Raw genomic sequence first — 22,172 nt, forward strand, 5'->3', positions numbered from 1 at the left:
GTGGGAGGTGAGTCGCTCTCTCATGTTTGAGGCTGTGGTCCAGGGTGCCCACTTCCATAGGGAGTCTGGGATGGTCAATGTCAGCAGGAGGTTTCGACACCATAAGATTGGAGAAGAATTCAGCCCATTGACTCTACTCCACCATTCAATTTTTCTTGGTTTCAACCGCATTCTCCCATCTTCTTTCCGTAACCTTTAACCCCACTTACCAATCATGAAACCATCAATTGTGCCTTAACCACACCCAATGACTTGGCCTCCACAGCCCTGAGTGTTAACGAATTCGACAGATTCACCACCTTCTGGCTGAAGAAGTTCTTCCTCACCAGTCTTGAAGGGATTTCCCTGTGCCCTCTGACCCTAGACTCGCCCTCTAATGGAAGCAGTGTCTCCACTGTCTCTATCGGTATTGGGTGGATTTCAGTCAGATCTCCCCAACCTTCTTTCTGAACTCCACGAAGCAGTCAAATGCTCCTCATACATTGACCCATGGAGTCATCCAGATGGAAACAAGCTATTTGGCCCAATTTGTCCAAGCTGACGGTTGCCTAACGAGATAATCCCGTCAGGCTGTGTTAGGCTCCCCTATCCAGACTCATCTCAATGATTTTTAAGCATTTATTAATGTGCCTGCCTCATCTGCTATTCCTGACTGCTGTCTCCAAATACACATTGTGTGAAGAAGCTGCCTTTTAAATGTCTCACCTCCAATCTTTAGCACCTCAGGGACGAAGACTGTGTCTGTTTTCTTCCACGCTGCCTATGACCCTCATGATCTAGTCTACAGGGCACCCCTCAATCTCCTTTTATTCAGGGAATAAAGTCCTAGTCTATGCAGGCTCTTCCTGTTGCTCAAAGTTCAGTGTAAATTTATTATCAAAGTACATACTTGTCACCATGTTTATTTACTTTTTGTGCGGAATAGGCCTTTCTGGCCCTTCAAGAGGCACCACCCAGAAATAACCCCTTCTCCCCCCACCCCCCAGCCTGATCATGGGGCACTGTGGGAGGAAACGAGGACCCAGAGGAAACCCGTGCGGTCACAGGGAGAATGTACAAACTCCATAAAGGCAGCAGCGGCAGTTGAACCCGGGTCGCTGGTACTGTAAAGCGTTGTGCTGACCAATCTGGCGCCCTGCATTTTCTTGCGGGCATACCCGTAAATCCAAGGAACGTAGTAGAATCAATGAACGACCGCAGCCAACAACCAACGTGCAAAAGACAACAAACTCTGCAAACACAAAAGAAAAATAATAAATAAATAAATAAGCAAGCAATAAATATTGAGAATGTGAGATGAAGAGTCCTTGAAAGTGAGTCCTCAGGTTGCGGGAACAGTTCAGTGATGGGGCAAGTGAAGTTATTTCCACTGGTGGTTGAGGGCCCCAAGTCCAGGCAGCACCCCAGTAAATCGTTAGGTTAAATCATTTAATATGCTGAGCCTTTAATCCCAGGAATCGTTCTTGTGACTGTAGCCGCTGGTGCGAGAGATCTGCTTGTCTCCTTCCCTCTGCAGGCACGCAAGTACATGAGGAATTTTGACGCCACGCACTGCACCCCGTTACCAGCCTCTGAGTTCACGTTGCCCTGGAATTTGTAGCAGGAGGTCAGCAATGGGCAACAGGCAGGTCTGAGGAGATCCCGAGGGAGCCGCGCGGACAAGGAGACTTGTGGGATCCCCCTTTGCCTGCTCACTCCCCCCACCCCAGGATGAAGAGAGATTGGGTGTTCCGTTGTCACAGAGCTGTTGACCGCTGGCGAGGGTGCAGTCTGTCCGTCTCCTCCGTATTCCTTCTTGTTCCTGTTGCGGATGGGAGGAGACCGCCTGGTTCTCACTCGGCTGTGCATTGCTCAAGTCACTTGGAATGTGATCTGTGGAGTTCTCTCTCCCCCCCCCCCCACCCCACCATTTCCACCCCCTTCCACTGCCTTTGGTGTCCTGTACCCTGTCTCTCTCTTCCCCCCCCCTCCTCCTGGTTTCCTTGTGCCTCTACCCCAGCAGTAACTGCAGAGAATGTGCTAATGGTGGGGTAGGGCTATTTGATGAGGTGTCATCCACTGCCAATTTCTTCCAAGCCCCTCCCTTTCCTCCTTTCCCCACCGCCCTTCACACTCGCACTTGCACGCACACACACACACTCACACTCTTCTGCCTGGAAAGAAGAGAAGCAAGGCCAACAGGTTCTATCTTTACTGATACTCCCTGATCAGCTGTGCCTATTCTAGCAATCTATTTCAGATTTCCACCATCTGTAGTGTTTTTGGAGTTTTCATTTGGAATGGGGGCTCCCCCTTTTTGATGCCTGCCCAGTAACCCCTCTTCCCACCCCCCTCAATGCCAAAAAGCAAGACCTGCCCTTCTGTGGCCCCACGCTTCCAGCTGCCTTTTAGAGATAGACTCTTTGCCCAAGGCCCAGTTGCTGCTGATGTGGTTTCTGTGTGTGAGGAAAGTCCTGAACTAATTAAAAGTCCATCTTTCCTCTTCACACCCCTGCACCCGTCCCAGTTCGGAAGAAACCGGGAAGAGATAGGTTGGGAAGGGGTGTTGGTAGGCTGATCACCCCCATCCCGGTCCGATTCCCCAACAATCAGAGTCTCACTATGCACTTTGTACTGACTGCTCCATCATTAGGGCTGCGGGAAGCAGTTTCCCACACCTCCGCGCTAGAGCTCTCCCACTGTTTCTTTGTTAGGAGTCAAACGCAGTTCTTTCAGGAGCCCCCAAATTGGTGCAGAGTTGCCCAGAAACAGTGCCTTGGTTTGTCACTCTCAGCTGGGCAGCATTCATGGGGATAGAAGGTGTTTTCAGCCCTGGGCAGAAGTGGAACTTGTTATTCCTGGTGGGGAGAAGGATTCTTCACAAATCCACTACATGCTCCGATGGTCCAGAATCTCATTCCCCCTCATATATCTCTGTGGATCCTCTCTTGTCCCACCTCCCGGGTATTAGGATGGGACACCTTGCATTCTCTTGTCCCACAAGGAAAGAGGGGTGACAGTGACCTCCTCCCTGTCCCCACCCTGCACATCCAAGCATCTACTTCCCTCTGGACGACTAGACGCTATCTCACCTCCTCGGGATGGAACCAATAGAGAGGGCTTTTGAACTGCCTCCCCACCAGTTCAAGGGATCTTCCCTTGTAGTTGTCACATGACCAGCCACTGTCGTGACGCGGAGCTTCTCAGTGACTTGCTGGTGGTGGAACTGTTCAGAGACAGTGGGCCAGCTTGTCCACCTCTCTGGTGAAGAGCATGTTTGCACATAGGTTGGGGCAGGGAGGTAGTGGTGTCCTGTCCACCCACCTGGTGCAGAGCCTCTCAGGGTTGGGTTCGGGCCTTAATGACTCCTGTGTGCAGGCCCTGCTCGGTTCAGGACAGCGTTCTGACTGGAGTGCGACTGCCAGCCCGGCTCAGATGCCCCCATCTGCCCACTTTGAATGGAGGAGGGGGTGAGGGGAGAGATGAGGCACATTCCCACCTGCCAGAAGCTGCCCGTAGCCCTGCAGCGGTGGCAAATCCGTCCCGGATGCTCGCACGGGGTATCCGTAAATCGGGTGTTAACCCGGGGGGTGCCTGTATTGGAAATATAATTAGACTCTCCTCCTGCTCCTGCTCAAAGCTGCTCTGTCAGATAACGGCTGAGGTAACCTTTGATTGCACTTTTCCTCCTTGTTCCTGTAACCCTTGAATTCAGGTAGAAGGAGGCTTTCTTTCTGGGAGAGGAGCGCAGGGGCTGAGAGTAATTTTCCGGTCAGCTTCTCGATGCCCTCTGCCATTTGGTCATATATGTGCCCTTTGATTGATTTTTCGAGAGTTGGGGTGTGTTCGGAATTGGGTGCCCTTGAGAATCTGGGCGTATGTCCCTTCCTCGACGAGCTGCTGTCCTTCAGGTGGGGGTCCACTCGCAGAGCTGCTGGTCGGGACTCGGGAGCGGCCCGTGAGGGAGATGTGATTTACATAGTGAGCAGCAGGTGGGTAGGAGCACTGCCTCTCGGTTCGATTCTGGTCGCCTCCGCTGTCTGGGTGTGGAGTCCGCGTGCTCTCCTTTCTGACCACGTAGATGATGTGCTAATTGCAATTCAGCATCTTTAGTCTGAAGACTTTAGACCCTTCATCAGGACTAGAAGGTGTGTGGAGGGGAATGAGTACAAGCTGGCACGTGCTAGGTGAGGCCAAGTGTGAGGGGAAGTGGGTGGAGGAGGGGTATAGTGTGATAAGCTGGGAGGTGAGAGATGGAAGGAGTAAAGGAATGCCGAGAGGTGATAGGTGAGAACAGTGAACCATGTCAGAAAGGGAAGGAGGAGGTGGGGTTTCCAGCATTTCGTGTGTTTTTCCTCAGATTTCCATCATTTTGCAGAATCTTGTGTTCACATGTTACTTAGAAGATGAATTAACTCCCGTGGGTAGATGAGGGGTAGATTCTTGACTGTTAATGGTTTAATTGAGTACCAGAGCAACTTAGTCCTGATGAAAGGTCTTGGCCCGAAACCTTCACTCTGTTCCCCACCTTTTCCATTGGTGCTGCCTGATCAGCTGAGCATCTCCAGCGTTTTGCGTGTGCTGCACTGGAGCACTTTGACAGTAATGTGGCAAGAAACACCAAGGATCAGGATCTGGAAGCCCTGTTATCCCAAAGGGCTTCCTCGGGCTGCAGTTTGGGAACACGCTTCTGAATCAGCGATCCAACTCCAGTTAGGGCGCGCATGTCCTCCCCGGGTTACGGCAGGTCCCCGTGATCCGGACAGCTCACCGTCAGCACAGCCACAAGCCGGCTGAAGATGCCCCGTCAGCCTCCCAAAACCGCTACACCTGCATTCCAGAACACACCCACGTCATTACTTCAGATGCACAGCCTGGACGGAAACCATCTTCCCTCAAGTCCAGTTTTCATTTTGACTGTGACCCTGTGGCTTTGGTGTAATATCTACCGCTTTCTGTGGGGCAGAAGTCTGTCTTTTGAAGGGTTCATTTGAGACTTTCAATCAATAGGTACATTTAAAGCCAGAGAAATGTATACAATATACGTTCTGAAATACTTTTTCTTCGCAAACATTTGCAAATAATTTAATGATATTCTTGACCCTCTTCTCACCAAATGTACTTTTTTTTAAAAAAGAATGGTCCCGGTGATTTTGTTATCAATACTGTAAATGATGCTATTTAATTTTTTGAAGCTGCTCACTGGGTGACTGTCTCTGCATGTTGGGGTGAGGGGGAGTGTACCTTCTGGGATTGTTTTATATCAAGTTCACAGTCTGTTCCATTTCCTGGCAACGCTGAGGAAAAATATCGTGCAAGATCGTTTCCTGCTCCCGTCCAACCGAGTGTATGTTAAAGTGTGCCGCCGGACTTATCGTGTTGTTCTAGTGTTTGAGCTGGGGAAGGGAAGAAAATAAAAAGTAATCATAATTAAAGATATTTACCTGTTCCTTCCATGTACGGCAAAGATCACAATGATTAAAACTGGTGGTTTAGTGTGTGTGTTTGAATGATGTTCATTGTCACTATTATTTTACTTCTCTCTTCCCACCCAAACTCACCTCTTTGAACTGTAGTCTTGCAGCCAGGAAAGAATAAAGGTGAATTTTGTCCGTGCTTTGAATGAACACAGGATATTCCAAGTAGTTTACCAGCCAGCTGAGTACTTCCAGAAGGTTCAGCCAATGTTCGGAAAAGTGTTGTGGCCACAGTGTGATGTAATAATGATAAGATAATGCTCTGTACAGACAGCTGGATGATAAATATGGAAGAAGAACCCTACATAAAGATTCCATAATCTATGAATGTTTGCAGTGCACTGTTGACACCTTGGGATATGTTCTTTCATTTGTGAATGGATTCTTTCCAATAATAGCTTTAGAAATATACTTGGTGTCTGCTTTATTAGGCATAAAAGTGGTCTTCCGCTGCTGTGCACCATCCACTTCAAGGTTCAATGTGTTGTGCATTCAGAGATGCTCTTCTGCACACCACTGTTGCAACGTGTGGTTACTTGAGTTACTGTTGCCTTCCACTCAGGTAGAACCAGTCTGATCATTCTCTGCTGAACTCTCGTTAACAAGACATTTTCGCCCACAAAACTGCCTCTTGCTGGATTTTTTGTTTTTTGTTTTGTTTTCACAGCATGTAAGCTCTGTTGTGCGTGAAGGAGATCAGTTTCTCACTCAGTCCACCCCATCTGACACCAACAAATATTCCACAGTCAAAGTCACTTAGATCACATTTCTGCTCCATTCTGATGTATGGACTGATTAACAATCATACCTCCTGCCCGTGCCTGCTTGGTTTTATTATGTATTGAGTTGCTGTTATGTGATTGATGGTTAGATTTTTGAATTAATGACCAGGCGTACAATAAATTGGCCACTGATTCTCAAAACATGCGCATTGCATCTTGTCTAGCCTTTTTAATTTATGACTTTGCACTTAAATAATTTCCGAGGAATACAAGCCGAGGTGGTCAAAGAATGGATGGGAATGCAACCCAAAGTTTGGTTGTTTATTAGTAAAAGACCCTTCCGGCCCGAGGACCGGCACTGCCCCGTGTGACCAACTAACCTATCAACCACCATAGTTAGGGCACTACTGAAGCATAGTGGTTAGCATGAGGCATACAGAGTTCAATTCTGTAAGGAGTGTGTACGTTTTCCCCATGACTGAGCTTCCTCCAGGTGTTCTGGATTCCTCCCACAGTCCAAAGACATACTGGTTAGCAGGTTAAATATATCAGACAACATAGAAGTCTACAGCACATTACAGGCCCTTCGGCCCATAATGTTTGGACCATGTAACCTACATGGGGAGGGGGCAAGTCAGTTCTTCTGGCATGAGTGGGTGGAGGGAGGTTTAATGCTTTTGCTGCTGCTTGTGTTAAGGTGGGGGGGTATCGGCTTTGATGTTTCTATCATTCATTCTTTGGCGCTTGTTTTGTGGCTGTGAAGAGTATGAATTTCAGGTTGTCTACTATGTACATTCTCTGATATTAAATGAACCCTAAGCTAGTCCCATTTGCCTGTATTTGGCCCACATCCCTCTAAAGCATTCTTATGCATGTGGCCTGAAGAAATTTGTGGAATACAACCTGTTCCACCAGCTCACCAAGCACTCCCATTCCCCCTGTAATTCTCCCGGTGATCTAATTCCGCAAGTTCCTACTAAACTCTCACCAGGAAAGTGACCGAGTTCATGAGCTGTTAGGTAATAATGCAGCTCTATAAAACTCACATCTTGGAACACATTTGGAATACTGTGCTCTGTTCTGGTCTCCTCATAGGAAGGATGTGGAGGTTTTCAAGAGGATGCAGAGGAGATATACCAAGATGAGCCTGGATGAGAGAGCATGTCTAATGAGGAAAGTTTGAGCAAGCTAGGACTCTATTCTTAGAAGAAGAATGAGAGGTGACTTTGATAGAGGTGTATAAGATAAAAGGCATAGCTAGAGTGGAGGGACAGTGCCTTTTCTCCAGGGCAGAAATGACACACACACTGCATAGTTTTACAGTCAAGTATAGAAGGGATGGCAGAGGTGGGTTTTGCACACAGCGAGTGCCGGGAATGTACTGCCGGGGTGGTGGCAAAGGCACATAGATTAAGAACATTTATGATACACCTAGGTAGGCAGTTGTCTGAAAGAAGAGTTGGGTCTACGTAGGAGCAAAGCACTAGATTGATCTTGGAGAAAATTAATCTGTCAGCACAACATTGTGGGCTGAAAAGCCTGTATTGTGCTGTGGCTTCCCTGTTCTATGATCTGACAAACTGGGGGTACTTTGTGGCAGCCAGTTGACCTGCAATGCATGTTATGTGGGAGGAAACCAGTGCACCCAAGGGGAAACTCACACAGTCAAAGGGACAATGTACAAGCTCGACACTGACAGATAGCGCTGGAGGTTGGCGTTGGACCCAGATCTGTGTGGCTGATGTTCCACCAGCTGTGCTACTCGGCCCCTCTCCCCTGTACTGACCTTTTACCTTAATACAATTTTAAAGATTGGTTTTATTTGTCACATGTACTCGGAAACATGCAACGAAATGCATCCAAAATGTTGAAGGCACTTACAGGTCAGCCAGCACCTATGGGAAAAAAAGTACAGTTGACATTTCAGCCCGAGTTCCTCCAGCATTTTGTGTGTTTTGCTTGGATTTCCAGCACCTGTAACAAAATGCATCATTTGCGTCAATGATCGACACAGTTGGAGGAAGTGCTGGATAATCTTGGCATGCTTCAGGCACCAACATAGCATCTCCACAAATTACTAATCTAACTCACCTGTGTGTGTTTGGCATGTGGAAGGAACAATGTACCTGGAGGAAACCTACACAGTCGTGGAGAAAATGTAGAAACTCTTTACAGTGGGATTGTTGGCAATGTAAAACGTTATGCTAAATGAAACCTTAGAGCCTGTTACACTACTCTGTGTCACCTGCCTGCAATCTCCTCATACTGCTTGTTTTTTTTGATATTGAGAAAGGTATCAACTGTTGCAAATGACTGAGCCTCCAGTGCGGAAAATTCCGATGATTCCCCACTTTCTGAGTGAAGAAATTGTTCTTCATCTTCGTTGCAAACAGCCTCCACTTCTTCTCAGACTGAACCTGAATCAGAGTCAGGTTTATTATCACTGACAGCTGTCGTGAAATTTGCTGTTTTAGGGCAGCAGTGCAAGATATAAAATTGACTATAAATTACAATAAAAATGCACAATCTTAAATAAATTGTGTAAAAAGAGGGCATATTAGTGCGGTGGGATTTATGGGTTTATGTACCATTCAGAAATCTGATGGTGGAGGGGAAGAAGCTGTTCCTAAAACGTTGAGTGACTATGCTCCTTTCACTCCTCGTGCTGGTGGAAACATGCAGCCTGGTGGCCAATCAAGTAGACAAGGTGCTAAAGAAGACATAGAGCAAGCTTGCCTTCATTGCTCAGAGCATTGAGTGTATAGCTGTTTAAAACGGAGTGTCGTGCTGTTCTGCTCACCACAGTACAAGAAGGATGTGGAGGATGCTGCCTGGATTTAAGGGTGTATGGTATAAGTAGACGTTGGACAAGCTTGAGCTGTTTTTTTCTGGAGCTGAGGAAAGACCTGATGGAAGTTTAGAAGATTATGAGAGGCATGGTTAGTGCAGACAGATTGAGATTCGGGTTTATTTGTTTATTTAAATCTTACATCCATCCCACAATGTGTGTGAGTAAAAATCTTTGGTAATGACTCAGCTGCAATATGTACAGACATATGAATTTATAAGCCTAATGGCTTGTAGAAAGAAGCTGACCCGTAGCCTGTTGGTCCTGGCTTTAGTGCTACGGTACCAATTGCCAGATGGAAGCAGCTGAAACAGTTTATGGTTGGGTGATTGGTGTCCCAGATGATCTTCCAGGCCTTCCTTCTGCACCTGCTGCTGTAAATGTTCCTCAATGGAGGGAAGGTCACATCCACAGATACGCTTGGCTGTCCGTACCACTATCTGCAGGGTCCAGTGATCAAGGTAGATGCAGTTCCCGTCCCAGGTGGTGATACAACCAGTCAGGATGCTCTCAATGATGCCCCTGTAGAAGGTCTTGAGGATCTGGGGCCTCATGCGGAACTTCTTCAGTCGCCTGAGGTGGAAGAGACGCTGTTGTGATTTTTTTTTTGCCTAGCAGCCGGTGTGTACAGTCCAGGTGAGATCTTTCGTGATGTGTACTCCGAGGAACTTGAAACTACTCAGCCTCTCAACTGCAGTCCTGTTGATCTTGATCAGGGTGAGCCTCTCTCCATTCCTCCTGTCATCCACAATCAGCTCTATTGTTTTTTGGACACTGAGAGAGGTTGTTATCTTGGCACCCCTGTGTCAAGGTGTTAACTTCTCCTGTGGGCTGTCTCATCACCGCCAGCACATGTGCATTGAAAAGTGTCATTTGCGTTGACAAGCAATACTGGAGAATGTGCTGGGGATAGCTTGCAAGTGTTGCCACACATTCTGGCACCATCACAGCATACCCACCATGTTCAGCAGAAAAACACAGGACACAACAAGCAACAATAGCAAAACGAGCCCCTTTCATCACACCCATCCAGTCACACATACAGACACTCCTCCAACCCCAGGGCAATTCTCTGGGCTTCCATCCTCCAACGGACTCGCAGACATTGGGCCTCCAACTTCCCCAGCAGACTCGGAGACTCATAGATGCACGGGTCCAGCCATCAGGCTCGGTCCCAGACTTCTGATTGACTTTGATCATCAGTACTGACCCCAAGGACTCGCTGATGACGGGATCCCAAACCCCATGCAGAATTTTTTTCCCCAGGGTAGAAATGTCAAGTGCTAAAAGATATGCATTTGGGGTGGATGGGAATTCAGATATGTGGAGCAGGTTTTTATCACGAAGGGTGGTGGGGTCCGGAACATAGTGGAAATGGAAGCAGAAGTTTAAGAAACCATTAAACAGACACATGAAAGTGCAGGTAATGACGGGACATGGAGTGCGTGCAGGTAGAAGAGGTTTACTTTAATTTGGCATCATGCTCTGTGTGAACATGGTGGACTGTTCCTGTGCTGTTCTGTGCTCTGTGTTCTGTGCCAATCCCTTTTAAAATGTTCAAAGAATGCTTGTAACATTCCACGTTGCAACCTAAGCTTCAGGAATGTGAAAGGCTCCTCCCAGAGTGAAAACAAGTTTATCAACTTAAAATACAAAAGTGAGATGAAATGTGAGGCTGGAAGTACTCTTAGCAAAAGAAAAACAGATGAGAATGAACAAACTCTGTTAATGAATTGTTGGCATATAACATCTTTATCAAGTAACAAGAAAGGAACATTATACATCACAAGAAATGTCTAATTTTTTGGCTCTTTTTTACTGGCCTCCATTTTGCTTCAGGCTTTCTGTGAAGTACCTGTGGACATTTTCTTCAATTGGAGTAATTCTGGGTCATGAGTGGACACATGCAGAAATATGAGGCCCTGCGAGCTGGCATAGCCTTAGTGGACCGAATGGCTTCCATCACCATCAATCCAAACTGATCCTACGATCTATAGCAACACACACAAAATGATGGAGGAGCCCAACAGGCCAGGCAGCATTGATGGAAATGAGTTAACAGTTGGAACACTAGTCACAGACCTCCAGGCAGAGTATGTTCCACCTACAACCACCCTTGGCCCTTTGTGAGCAAGCCAATTCCGAATCCACACACAGCCAAGTTTCCCTGGATCCCATACCTCCTGGCATTTTGCAGGAGCCTACCATGGGGAATCTTGTCATAAGCCTTACAAATCCACGTACATGACAGCCACCCCTCTATGTTTGTTTTCTCACTTCCTTGAGAAAGTCAATCAGTCTCATGAGGCATAACCTGGCCCTCTCAAAACCATGTTGTCTATCCTTAATTGAACTGCATTTCTCCAAATGCGCGTAAACCCTGTCTCTAAGAGTCCTCTTCAATAGTTTACCCATGGTAGCATAATGTTCATCATAGCACTTTACAGTACCTGCAAACCGGGTTCGATTCCGGTTGCTACCTGTAAGGAGTTTATACGTTTCCCCCGTGACTGTGTGGTTTCCTCCTACAGTACAAAGATGTACCAGCTGGCAGGGTAATTGGTAATTATAGATTGTTCTGTGATTGGGTAAGGGTTGTATCAGGGTTTGGCTGGGTGGCGTGGCCCAAAGTGCTGGAAAGGCCTCTTCCACTCTGTATCTCAATGCATCAATAAATAAGACCTATAAGCCCCAGGATTAATCCTAGTAACTTTCCTGAACAAATCTTCTGGTACTACTCCTGTGGCCAAGGAAGACACAAAGATATGAATGTGCCCCAATCTCTTCCCTCATTTTCTGTGGGAACCTGTGCTATATCCCATCTGGCCCTATGGCTTGTCTATCGTAATATTTTTCAAAAGCTATGGCACGTCACTTTATTCATCTCAACATGTTCTCGGATGATCTGACTTTCATCAAGGTCCCATTCACTAGTGAATGCCAAAGCAAAGTATTCCTTATGGCCTCCCCTCCTTCTTCCAACTTCAGACATGTTTCCTCTTTTATCCCTGATTGTTCTTACCCTGCCTCTAGTCATTCTCATGTTCTTCGTGTATGTTTTGAATGCCTTGGGGAATTCTTAAATCCTACTCACCAAGGCCTTCTCAAGTCTCCTTCCACTTCCAGTTCTCCTAAGTCCTTTCTTAAACTCCCTCTTGGCTACCTTATAACTCACAAGAGCCCTATTTGATCTTTGCTTTCTAACCCTTATGTTTCCTTCTTCCTCTTGACTAAATGTTCCACTTCTTGCCTTATTGTCTATCTTTGATAATACACTCGGAGGCCAGTGTACACCTGCTTGTTAATGCAAATCTTTAATTAGTCAATCATGCGTCAGCAGCAAAATGTATGAAAGCATGTAGACATAGTCAAGAGATTCAGTTGCTGTTCAGACCGATTATCAGAATGGGGAAGCAATATGATATAAGTGACTTTGACCATGGAATGGATGGTGCCAGACAGGGTGGTTTGAGTATCTCAGATTTGATCTCCAGATCAGTTTATGTTTTTAATGCCGCATCAGATCCGGAGTAACAATTGTTCCATTCTCCTTTACACTTTACACTTGTCCTTTACACTTCCGAAGAATGACAACAAAACAATCTGGAATCTTCAAATGTAGCAGCATATTGTACATTTGTTAAAAAAAAGAAATCCTGAAGAAGATTGCAAGGGAAAAATAATCATTAATCAATTTATGATGAGTTGGCATATAAGGACATAAAATCAAACGACTAAAGTCATCACAATGAATGATGTGTGATTACGCTCTAATAGTTATGTATCTATTTCATGAAATATAATGAAATTTTCTATTGTAATATGCATTGTGTTCGAACCACTCATTCCTGCTTGACAAATTGGAGAGAGGATATTGGAGGACAGTAATAATTGCATTGAGTCATTGAGTTGATGCAGTAACCTTTGCAAATAGTACAGTTATGTTATTTTTTTATATTTTATGTAATATTGAATAGTTATAAGAAAAAGTAATTAATAAGAAATCGTTAATTTGGAGCTTTCCTAGAGAATTTGCTATTTGCCTTCTCTCATCTTGGATATGAAAATTGAAATGTCTTGTTGCAGTGGTCAGATGGCACTTAGAATTTCCTTGTACGGTTTTGGTTATTCAAGATTGTTTAATGCCTTTGCAGTATACAAGTGCAAAGGAAAACAAAATAATTGTTAAACCAGTTCTCCAACAGCACAAAAAACCTGCAATAAGCATAAAGTACAGAATAATAAAGAGCAATAAATATAAATACATAAGATAACTTATATACATTGATTTTATCTCCATCAAGTGTCTTTAGGTACAGGAGTTCTGTACACGAGGTGACTCTGACAGAAAATGATAAAGGAGTGGTAGTAGGGGTGTGGAGGTGTTGATCAGTCTTACTGCTTACTAAAGTAACTGTTTTTGAGTCTGGTGGTCCTAGCATGGATGCTGTGTTACCTCCTCCCTCGAGGGAGTGACCAGACCAGAATGGGTGAACAGTCCATGACCAGAATGGGTGAGATCATTTATGATATTGCAACAAAATAAATCTGTGTTGTATATGGTGTTGTAATTTGATAATAGTTACTTTGAACTTTTTTCTTCCGGCACCTTTCTACATATTCAGTGGTACTAGAAAGTTTGTGAACTCTATAGGATTTTCTCTATTTCTGCATAAGTATGACCTAAAATGTGATCAGATCTTCACTCGTCTTTATTGAGAAAAATGATCCAATATTATATGTTATTTGTTGGAAAAAAAGTATGTGAAGCACTGGGGTAATGCCTTCTAAAAAAGCTATTTGCAGTCAGGTATTCCAATCAATGAGACAAGATTGGAAGTGTGAGTTGTAGAGGTGCCCTGTCCTATTAAAAAAGACACACAAAGCCAGGTACAGACAGAGCCCGCTCTTCTCAAGAAAGATCTGTTTATGTGTACCATTCCTCGATCAAAACAACTTCCAGAGGACCTTGGAAGAAGAATTGCAGAGATGCATGAATCTGAAAAAGGCTAAATAAAGCATTTCTAAAGACCTGAGTGTTCATCAGGAATTTTCTACAGTTGGAGGAAACTCAGTACAATTGCTACTGTAGCAGTGGGCATCCTGCAAAGAGGAGAATGTGCAATTCTGAAGGAGGTGAAAAAGATCCCAAGGGTAACGGCAAAAAGCCTGCAGAAATCTCCAGAACTTGCTAAAGTCTCTGTTCATGTGTCCACTGTAAGAAAAACACTGAACAAGAATGCTGTTCATGGAAGGACACCACAGAGATAACCACTGGTCTCCAAAAAAAAACATTGCTCCATGTCTCAAGCTTGCAAAATGTTCTACAATGCTTCTGGGACAATGTTCTGTGGACAGATGAGGCAGAGGTTGAACTTTTTGGCAGAAATGCACATTGCTATGTTTGGAGGGAAAAGAATACTGCACACCAACACCAAAACATCATCCCAAATGTGAAGCATGGTGGAAGGAGCTTTGTAGTTTGGGACTGCTTTGCTGCCTCAGGGTCTCGACAGCTTGTACTAGTTGAGGGAACAATGAATTCAAAATTGTATCAAGACATTTTACAGGAGAACTTCAGGGTAGCAGTCCATCACCTGAAGCTTTAATAGAAGTTGGATAATGCAGCAAGACAATGATCTGAAACACAACAGCAAATCACGGAATGGTTTAAAAAGAAGAAAATTTCTGTTTCAGAATGGCTGAGTTGAAGTCCTGACCTTAATCCTATAGAAATGTTGTGGAAGGATCTGAAGCAAGCAGTTCATGCAAGGAAGTTGAAGCAGTTTTGGAAGGAGGAATGTCCTAAAATTCCTCCAAGCCGATGTGCAGGACTGTTACCGGAAGCATTTGGTTGAAGTTATTACTGTACGGGGGTGGGGGCGGGGTCACACCAGTTACTGAAAACAACAGTTTGCACACTTTTTTCAACAAATACATGTAATATTGGATCATTTTCCGTGATAAATAAATGAGCAAGTATAATGCTTTTTTGTGTTGTTTATTTAATTGGGTTTTCTTTTTCTAAGTTTAGGACTTATGTGAAGATCTGATCACATTTTAGGTAATATTTATCTAGAAAAAGAGAAACTTCTTTTCCCGAGGGAGGGGGAGCATACAGGTTTATGGTGATGGGTAAAAATTTTAAGGGGGTCTGAGGGACAAAGATGATGGTGGATATATTGAATGAGGATATATTGCCAGAGGAGGTGGTAAAACCAGATACATTTTACAGAGTTTAAAAGGCAGGTATATGGATAGGAATGGTTTAGTGGGTTATGGGCAAACATAGGCAAATGGAGGGACTTCTTTACTACCCCTCAACATTAGGCTTTTGAGCTGGGGGGATAATGAAATTGTATAGGCTGGGTATATTCACACTGGAAAGTAAAGTTGTCTTTAGAGAGGTTTTTAAAGCCATGAGGTGAACATCCAGAGTCTCTTGTTAGAATGGTGAGATGGGCTGAAGGGACTGCTTCTGTTCTATGACTTTCAGACTCTGAGTTCCTTAGTACGATCCTTTGACAAGGCTGGTTTGGAAAGCGCGTAGTAATGAGACAAAGAACCCTGAGGTAACTCATTGATCATTTGAAAGTCTCACACTCCCATTCTGCCGTAGCAATGGTGAATATCAGAAGACATCTGTTTTAGGTGAATAGAGGAAAGCTTAGGGGAGAGTATGTCAGAGATAAGTTTCTTACTCAGAGAGTGGAGTGTACCTGGAAAACTCAGCCAGCCATGGTGGAGGTTCAAAGTTCAAAATACGTATACATCACCATATACAGACTTGAGATTCATTTTCTTGTGGCATACAGACAGACATACTTTATTGATCCCGAGGGAAGCTGGGTTTTGTTACAGCCACACCAACCAAGAATAGTGAAGAAATATGGCAATATAAAACCATAAATAATTAAATAAAAATAAGTTAATCATGCCAGGTGGAAATAAGTCCAGGACCAGCCTATTGGCTCAGAGTGTCTGACACTCTGAGGGAGGAGTTTTAAAGTTTGATGGCCACAGGTAGGAATGACTTCCAGTGACGCTCAGTGTTGCATCTCGGTGGAATGAGTCTCTGGCTGAATGTACTCTTGTGCCCAACCAGTACATTATGGAGTGGATGGGAGTCATTGTCCAAGATGGCATGCAACTTGGACAGCATCCTCTTTTCAGACACCACCACCACATGCCTGTCTTTTCAGACAGGCATACTCAATAAATCAAATAACCACAACAGAATCAATGAAAGACCACAGCAACCAGGTTCACAACCAGTGTGCAAAAGACAACTAGCAAATACAAAAAGAAAGAAAATAAAAATAATAATAAATAACTAAGCAATAAACATCAAGAACATGAGACGAAGAGTCCTTAAAAGTTTGTCGTCTACAGGTCGTGGGAACAGCCCAATGACGGGCCGAGTGAAGTTGAGTGACATTATCCCCCCCAGCTCAAAAGCTGAGGGGTAATAACTGTTCTGAAGTGGGTGGTGTGAGTTCTAAGCCTCCTGTACCTTCTTCCTGATGGCAGCAGTGAGAAGAGAGCATGGCCTGGGTGGTGGAGTTCCCTGATGATGGATGCTGCTTTCCTGTGAAAATACCCTGTGTAGATGTGTTCAATGGTGGGGACGGCTTTACCCATGACGGATTGGGCTGAATCCTCTACATTTTTTTTGTAGATATTTCCATTTAAGGACATCGGTGTTTCCATACTAGACAGTGATACAACCAGTTAATATACTCTCCACCACATCTATAGAAGTTTGTCAAAGGTTTAGATGTCCTGCTGAACCTTTACAAACTTCTGAGAAGTGCTGCCATTCTTTTTTGATAATTGCACTTACGTGCAGGACAGGTCCTTTGAGATGATAACCCCGAGGAATTTAATACAATAGGGAATAGGGACATCTGAGAGATTCTTAGATAGGCAAATGCATAAAAGAAAAATGGTTATAGGCTCTGTGGGAGGAAAGCTTTAGATTGATTGTGGAGTAGGTTTACATAGCGTAGTTTATACAGGTTTATACACATTATGGGCCAAAGGGCCTGCACCGTTCTATGTTCTACTTGACATAGAACACTACAGTCCCATACAGGCCCTTTGGCCCATGATATTGTGCTGACTCTAAGATCAATCTAACCCTTCCCTCCCTCATAGCCCTCCATTTCTCCACCATCCATGTGCCTATCCAAGAATGTTTTTTAAATGCTCCAATTCTTCTGCTTCTTACATCACCCCAGGCACCCAACTCTGTGTAGAAAAAACTCACATCTGGTATTGCCCCCCTTCAATCACCTTAAAATGTTGCCTCCTGGTGTTAGCCATTTCTGCCTTGGGACAAAGGTCTTTGGCTCTCCACTCAATCCATGCCTCTTGTCATCTTGCTTCAAGTTCAAAGTAAATTTATTATCTAGGTACATATATGTCACCACATACAATCCTGGGATTCGTTTTCTTGTGGGCATTTACTGTAAATACACAGAAACACAATAAAGTCAATGAAAGATCACACACATGATAGGTGAATAGACACTTTATTGATCCCAAAGGAAATGACAGTGTCACAGCAAGTGCACAGATAAACAATTATTAGAAGAGAAGTAAAAAAGAATAAAAACTTAAGTTACCTTAGAAATAAGATGTACCAGATTTTCAAGTTAAAGATTACAAGATTTACAAGTTCACACTGAAGGTGGTAGTGTAAGAATTACCGTAATATTATACAGTAATCGGTACATATTCACAGATAAGAAGTGATGGTGGTATTGAAAAGGGTGCAAAGTGATGGTGGTATAGCAGGGTGTGGCAAACAGAGCTAAACAGAGTTTAAAAACAGTCTAACAGGAGGGGTCATCACTTCCCCAGCTATAGTTGACTCATTATAGAGCATAATGGCTCAGGGTTAGAATGGCCTCATATAACGCTCTTTGGAGAAGTGCAGTTGTCTTGGTCTATGTCTGAAGGTGCTCCTCTGTTCAGCCAAGATGGTATGCAGAGTGTGGGAAACATTGTCCAGAATTGCCAGGAGGGTCCTTTGCTCTACGACAGCCTCCAGTGTGTTCATTTGGACTCCTATAACAGACCCAGCCTTTCCAATCAGTTTATGAGCCTGTTGGCATCACCCATGTTGATGCCATTGCCCCAGCACACCACTGTATAGCAGATTGTACTGGTAACAACAGACTGGTAGAACGTATGAAGAAGAAGACTACATACTCCAAAGGACCTCAGTCTCCTCAGGAAGTAGAGGCGACTCTGGCCGTTCTTGTTCACAGCCTCTGTGTTGGTGCTCCACTCAAATCTGTCATCCATTGTATCCTCGATAATGCACCTGGAAGTGCCAACCTGCATTGAACAGAGCTTTTCCCCCAGAATTGAGGGCTTTATGGTATTAAATGCACTTGGTATTAAATGCACTTTATGGTATTAAATCAAAAAATATGATCCTCACGGTGCTGCCCTGCTTATCCAAATGGGAGTAGGCTCAGTTCAGCAGGTAGATGACAGCATTGTCAACTCCAATATACTCCTTGTAGGCAAACTGCAGGGGATCGAGGGCTGATCAGACCAGGATTCTGAGGTGAGATAGGACCAACTTCTCATGATTTGTGAGGTCAAAGCAACTGGACGGTAGTCATTCAAGACTTTTGATTGGCCGTTCTTGGATACTGGGACCACACATGATGTTCTTCACACAGTTGGGGCCCTTTCCAGGCTGGACTCAGGTTGAAAATTTGCTGAAGAACTCCACACAGCCGCTCAGCACACCCCTTCAGGACCTTGGGGGTTCACACCATCTGGTCCTGATGCTTTGCCATGTCTGAGTTTCCCCAGAGCCCTTCTCACCTGCTCATTAGTGAAGCTGAGACCATGATAACTGGAGAGTTGGTTGAAGATGGAGACTTGGGGAAATGAAGATTGGGACAACATCATTTGGTACGCGGAGGTGTGGATGGTAGACAGTGGTAGCCTGAGTTGTTCATCCACATATTGAATTGGAGGGGAGAGGAGGGAAGAGGGGAGGCATTGGTGCTAAGGGAGCATTGGATGTCTCCGCCCATGGGCTGCTGTGCTGAAGGGGAGTGAACAGGAGGGCAATTGTCAAACACATTGAAGAATTGGTTTAACTCATTAGCCCATTCATGGCTGCATTCCAAGGCTCTACAGCTAGGCTGATTGAAGCCAGTGTTATTCTTCATTCCTCTCCACACCTCCCATGTGCTACACTGCCCAAACTTGTCCTCCAGCTCTCATCTGTAGTCCTTTTTAGTCATCTTGATCTGAGTTAGAGGCATTGGCAGTAGCAGAGGCAGATGAAGCACAACCAAATATGATGAGTTCTTTCTCCTTGCATGGGGTTTTTTATTATTGATTAAACCATAAAGGAGAGATAGGGTCCAGTAGAGTGGCCATCTTTGGAGTGGGGGGATAAGTCAGAGTGGGAACTTAGAGGCTTTGACTCAAGAGGCTGAGGCCAAAGAAACAGGTATGAATGGAAGGTCTTTCCTTTCGTTATTGCTGATTTGGTCTTGGTTGCCCATTGTACACTGCAGGGTGGATGGTAGATATGGCTGTGCAGTGCTTTTCCTGTAGGATGAACTAAGTATCATCTGGGAGGGAGGCAAATTGGTCGATAAGACTTTTGAGCGGGTGGTTACACCCAGAGCACAGAATTCAGGGAGTAGATGGGCCAACACTGAAAAAACAAAGAGAGAAAGAAATCAGTGCAGGGTCCCCCTGTGGCCATACCTCTCAGCAACAGATATACCCCTTTGGATACTGATGAGGGGGATGACCTATTTGGGCAAGGCAGCAGCAGCCAGACTGAATCACTGTGGTCAACTCTGAGCCTCAAAAGGATAGGGTGAGGTCAGGTGGAACTATAGTCGTAGGGGCTCGATAGTTAGGGGGACAGATAGGTGACTCTGTGGCGGCAAAAGAGACAGCAGGATAGTGTGTTGCTCCCCGGGTGCTTGGGGCCAGGATGTGTCTGAGCAGTTGCAGAATATTCTTGAAGGGGAAGGGGAAGGTGAGCAGCCAAAGGTTGTGGTACATGTTGGTACCAATGACGTAGGCAGGAGAGGGGTTGAGGTCCTGTGCAGTAAGTTTAGGGAATTAGGAAGGAGGTTGAAGAGCAGGATCTCCAAGGTGGTAATCTCTGGATTACTCCTGGTGCCACGAGCTAGTGAAGGTCAGAACAGGAAGATAGCAAAGATGAATGAGTGGCTGAGGAGATGGTGCAGGGGCTGGGGTTTCAAGTTCTAGGATCATTGGAACCTTTTCTGGGGAAGAGGTGACCTGTACAAATGGGACGGGTTGCACCTGAGCTGGAGGCGAACCGATACCTGGGAGGGAGGTTTGCTAATGCTATTGGGGAGCTTTTAAACTAGATTTGTAGAAGGAAAGGAACCGATACAAAGAGGCTGAGAATGGGGCAGTTGGTACAAAGTAGAGGGTTTGTGAGGAAGGATAGGCAGACAATAGAGCATCGATGCACAGGCAGATTGTTTGAGAGGTGTCTATTTTAATGTAAGGAGTATCATAAACATGGTGGATGAACATAGAGCATCGATCAATATATGGAAAAATGATGTTGTGGCCATTACAGAGACTTGGATGCCTCAGGGGCAGGAATGGCTGCCGAGTGTGCCACGTGTTAGTTGTTTCAAAAAACACAGGGAGGGAGGCAAAAGAGGTGGAGTGTGGCATTGCTAATCAGGGATATTATCACAGCTGTAGAAAAGGAGGAAGTCATGAAGGGATTGTCTACTAAATCTGTGTGGGTGGAAGTCAGAAACAGGATGGGGGATAGTAACTCCACTGGGTGTTTTTTTATAGAACTCCTCCCCCCCCCCAATAGTAGCAGAGACATCGAGGAGCAGATGGGGAGGTTGAATCTGGAACGGTGCAATAATAATAGGGTTGTTGTGCTGGGTATTTTTAACTTTCCTAAAATTGACTGGTATTTCCTTAGAGCAAAGGGTTTGGATGGGGTGGAGTTTGTTAGGTGTGTTCAGAAAGATTTCCTGACACAATATGTAGATAAGCCTACAAGAGGAGAAGCTGTACTTGATCTGGTATTGGGAAATGAACCTGGTCAAGTGTTAGATCTCTCAGTGGGAGAGCATTTGGGAGGTAGTGATCACAATTCTATCTCCTTTACCATAGTTCTGGAGAGAGACAGGAGTAGACAATTTTGGAGAATATTTAATGGGGTTAGGGGAAAATATAATGCTATTAGGCAGAAACTTAGGACCATAAATTGGGAGCAGATGTTCTCAGGGAAATGCACAGTAGAAATGTGGCAAATGTTCAGGGAATATTTGCATAGCATTCTGCATAGGTATGTCCCATGAGGCAGGTAAAGGACGGTGGGATAAAAAGGATGGTGTACAAGTGATGTACAAAATCTAGTTTAGAAGAAAAGAAAAGCTTACGAAAGGTTCAAGAAACTAGGTACTGTCAGAGCTCTAGAAAATTACAAGCTTGCTAGGAGCTTAGGAATGAAATTAAGAGAGCTAGAAGGGGACAAGAGAAGGCTTTCCCATTCTACAAGTATGTGAAGAGCAAGATGGGTCGTGTGAGAATAGAACCAATCAGATGTGATCATGGAAACATACATGGAGTTGGAGGAGGTAGCAGAGGTACTTAATGAATACTTTGCTTCACTATTCACCAGGGGAAAGGACCTTGGCCATTGTAGGGATGACTTACAGTGGACTGAAATGCAGGAGCATGTGGACGTTAAGAAAGGGAATGTGCTGTAGATTTTGAAAAATAGTAAGTTAGATAAGTCACCGTGTCCAGACAAGATGTATCTCAGTCTACTGTGGGAGGTGAGGGAGGAGATTTCTGAGCCTCTGGTGATGATCTTTGCACCATCAATAGGGACAGGAGAAGTACCAGAGGATTGGAGGGTTACAAATGCTGTTCAAGAAAGTAGAGATAACCCAGGAAATTATAGACCAGTGAGTCTTACTTCAGTGGTGGGCAACTTGTAGAAGATCCTGAAAATCAGGATTTATGAGCATTTGAAGAGTCATAATCTGATTAGGGCTTTGTCAAGGGCAGGTCGTGCCTTACGAGCCTGATTGAATTTTTTGAGGATGTAACAAAACACACTGATGAAGGTAGAGCAGTGGATGT

General features: G+C 44.8%; 2 protein-coding genes across 3 annotated transcripts in view; one reads left to right on the top strand and one right to left on the bottom strand.

Annotated features, from left to right (window-relative positions):
- Positions 1 to 5,479, top strand: part of abhd16a (abhydrolase domain containing 16A, phospholipase) — a 125,428-nt gene extending 119,949 nt beyond the window's left edge. For both annotated transcript variants that reach the window (XM_059970939.1, XM_059970940.1), the window contains one exon: positions 1,517 to 5,479. In XM_059970939.1, the coding sequence (XP_059826922.1) occupies positions 1,517 to 1,600 (84 nt within the window). In that variant the 3' untranslated portion in view covers positions 1,601 to 5,479. The remainder of the gene's footprint in view (positions 1 to 1,516) is intronic.
- LOC132394603 (uncharacterized) overlaps positions 1 to 22,172 on the bottom strand; it is a 207,577-nt gene that overhangs the window by 53,295 nt on the left and 132,110 nt on the right. The window lies entirely within an intron of this gene.

Source organism: Hypanus sabinus, chromosome 5 (genome assembly GCF_030144855.1).
Source record: "Hypanus sabinus isolate sHypSab1 chromosome 5, sHypSab1.hap1, whole genome shotgun sequence".
Taxonomy (NCBI): domain Eukaryota; kingdom Metazoa; phylum Chordata; class Chondrichthyes; order Myliobatiformes; family Dasyatidae; genus Hypanus; species Hypanus sabinus.